At 50.5% G+C, this 3,036-nt stretch overlaps 1 protein-coding gene across 1 annotated transcript in view; it reads right to left on the bottom strand.

Annotated features, from left to right (window-relative positions):
- The window catches only part of MARK4 (MAP/microtubule affinity-regulating kinase 4), a 62,467-nt gene that overhangs the window by 23,975 nt on the left and 35,456 nt on the right, over nucleotides 1-3,036 (bottom strand). Inside the window, exon 11 of the mRNA XM_011975142.1 lies at nucleotides 1,569-1,786. Within this exon, the coding sequence (XP_011830532.1) occupies nucleotides 1,569-1,786 (218 nt within the window). The remainder of the gene's footprint in view (nucleotides 1-1,568; nucleotides 1,787-3,036) is intronic.

Genomic DNA, 3,036 nt, shown 5'->3' with positions numbered 1-3,036 from the left:
TAGCCGGATCTCAGCTCACTGCAAGCTCCGCCTCCCAGGTGCACACCATTCTCCTGCCTCAGCCTCCCGAGTAGCTGGGACTACAGGCGCCCGCCACCTCACCCAACCATGATTTTAAAAGTTTAGGCCCACAACTGGTTCAGACTCATACCTGTGTGCACCCTGGTCAAGGCTGGGACTTGGCTGGTAGTAACCTGCCATGACCAGCCTCGAAACGCCAAGGGCACAGCCACGTGGGGCGGCTCCTGAACATGTGCAGAGCAGAGGAGCAGGGAGTGGGACAGAATGTAATGTAGATGCCGGAAGAACTGAGGAGCTGGGGAAGCTGCTGCTTTTTCCTACGACATTTTTTTTTTTCTTGAGACAGAGTCTCACTCTGTCACCCAGACTGGAGTGCAGTGGTGTGATCTTGGCTCACTGCAACTTCCGCCTCTCGGGTTCAAGTGATTCTCCTGCCTCAACCTCCAGAGTAGCTGAGACTATAGGTGGATGCACCACATCCAGCTAATTTTCTGTATTTTTAGTAGTGATGGGGTTTCACTGTGTTAGCCAGGACGGTCTCGATCTCCTGACCTCATGATCCGCCCGCCTTGGCCTTCCAAAGTGCTGCGAGTACAGGCGTGAGCCACTGCATCCAGCCTTTTTTTTTTTTTTTTTTTTAATGGAGTCTCACCTGTCACCCATTCTGGAGTGCAATAGTACAGTCTTGGCTCACTGTAGCCTCCGCCCCCTGGGTTCAAGCGATTCTCCTGCCTCAGCCTCCCGAGTAGTTGCGATTACAGGTACCCGCCACCACGCCCGGCTAATTTTCATATTTTTAGTAGAGACAGGGTTTCGCCATATTGGCCAAGTGGATCTCAAATTCCTGACCTCAAGTGATCCGCCCACCTCTGCCTCCCAAAGTGCTGGGATTATAGGCGTGAGCCACTGCGCCTGGCCTGATTTTTTAAATTACTATTAATATTTTATTTATTGATTCATTAAGACAGGGTTTTGCTCTGTCACCCAGGATGGAGTGCAGTGGCAGGATCACAGCTCCCTGTAGCCTCAACCTCCCGGGCTCAAGTGATTCTCCCACCCCGGTCTTTCGAGTAGCTGGGACCACAGGCACATAACACAATGCCTGGCTAATTTTTTTGATTTTTAGTAGAGATGGAGTGTTGCTATGTTTCTTAAACTCCTGGCCTCAAGTGATCCTCCTGCCTCGGCTTCCCAAAATGCCAGGATTACAAGCATGAGCCACCATGCCTGGCCCTTCCCACATTTTTAAAAGCACTTAATTTCCTGTATTAAATCCTTTCTGCCAAGAGTATGTTCTTCGCTTCTTTGACACAGAACGTTATACACGAACATCAAGTGTTTGTGTATAAATTGAGCTCAGGCAAACAGAGGCGCTCGATAAATGTTTGTTGAATGAATGAATGGGTATAAGAAGGAATTGGTAAGAAGGAGTTCCGCCTGGGGAATGAGATGAAGGCAGGGCCTGAGGAATGTGGCTCGGGTGGTGTCCGCAGGCTGGCCACAGGTGGCGGCGCCCCCAGCCCTGCCCCCCAGCCCTGGTCACTCACGGGGGTGCTCGTGCTGTCCTTCCGCCGCTCTGGGATCTCTGCCTTGTTGGGGTTGTGGGCGCTGCTGACCATGGGGCTGGAGGGGGGCAGCCCTCGACTCCCACTCCCCGCGGCACTGCAGCTCGCCTTCCGGCCTGGCAGCCGCTCCTCCTTCAGCTCTGCTTCCCCCGTGCTCGTCGGGCTGCGTTTGGGGTGCAGGGGTGCAGGGGATGGGCCACCTGGGGGAGGGGGCACCGTTTAGAGCTGGCATCACCACGGAAACCCAGAACTGACTCTGGGGGATCGTTGGAACCTGAGAATTCCTCACGTGGGCTGCAATCTCTGTGTGGGCCATTCTGACAGTATCTGTCAAAATTACCTCAAGATTACCAACGCACATATACTGACCTAGAAACTCCAAATCAATGACATCATGCACGTACAGGCCATTCATTGCACCTTCTCTTTTTTTCTTTTTTGAGACAAAGTCCAGCTCTGTCGCCTAGGCTGGAGTGCAGTGGTGCAACATCTGCTCATTGCAACCTCCACCTCCCAGGCTCAAGCGATTCTCCTGCCTCAGTCTCCCAAGTAGCTGGAATCACAGGTGTGTGCCACCCCACCCGGCCTGCCATTAGACCCTTAGTAGGGGAATGACTACGTAAGTCAAGGTATTTCCACAGTGGAAAATTATGCAGCTATAAAAAAGAATAAGGAAGCATTTTATGCACCAATACAGAATGACCTTCATGATAGACTGGAAAGTAGAAAAGGCAAGACAAGAGATGGGTCAACAATGTGTTATCATTTGTCTACAAAAGCAAAAAAGTGTGTATCTATAATCTCTATCTACTTGCTTATATATGAATATCTCCAAAGGACTATAACTTGTTTCAAAAGGGGAGAATTTCCTTATTGTTTTTATATATCTTCAGTTTCCTTCTTTCTTTCTTTTTCTTTTTTTGAGACAGGATCTCGTTCTGTTGCCCAAGCTGAAGTACAGTGGCGTGACCTCAGCTTGCTGCAACCTCGGCCTCCTAGGCTCAAGCCATCCTCCTACTTCAGCCTCCCAAGTAGCTGGGACTATAGGCACACACTACCATGCCCAACTACTTTTTGTACTTTTTTTGTAGAGACAGGATTTCGCCATGTTGTCCAGGCTGGTCTTGAACTCCTGGACTCCAGTGATCCTCCCAACTTGGCCTCCCAAAGTGCTGGGATTATAGGTGTGAGCCACCACGCCAGGCCTCATATCTATCTCTTTACATGTTTGTTTATGAATAAAATCTCTCCAAAAGAATTCATATAAAACCCATAACAGGGCCAGGCACAGTGGCTCATACCTGTAATCCCAGCACTTTGGGAGGTCGAGGCGGGCAGATCACGAGGTCAGGAGATTGACCATCCTGGCCAACATGGTGAAACCCCGTCTCTACTAAAAACACAAAAATTGGCCGGGCGCGGTGGCTCACGCCTGTAATCCCAGCACTTT

This window comes from Mandrillus leucophaeus, unplaced genomic scaffold, assembly GCF_000951045.1.
Source record: "Mandrillus leucophaeus isolate KB7577 unplaced genomic scaffold, Mleu.le_1.0 Scaffold151, whole genome shotgun sequence".
NCBI lineage: Eukaryota > Metazoa > Chordata > Mammalia > Primates > Cercopithecidae > Mandrillus > Mandrillus leucophaeus.
The sequence above is the reverse complement of the archived record's forward strand: the minus strand, read 5'-3'. Positions and strand labels throughout refer to the sequence as shown.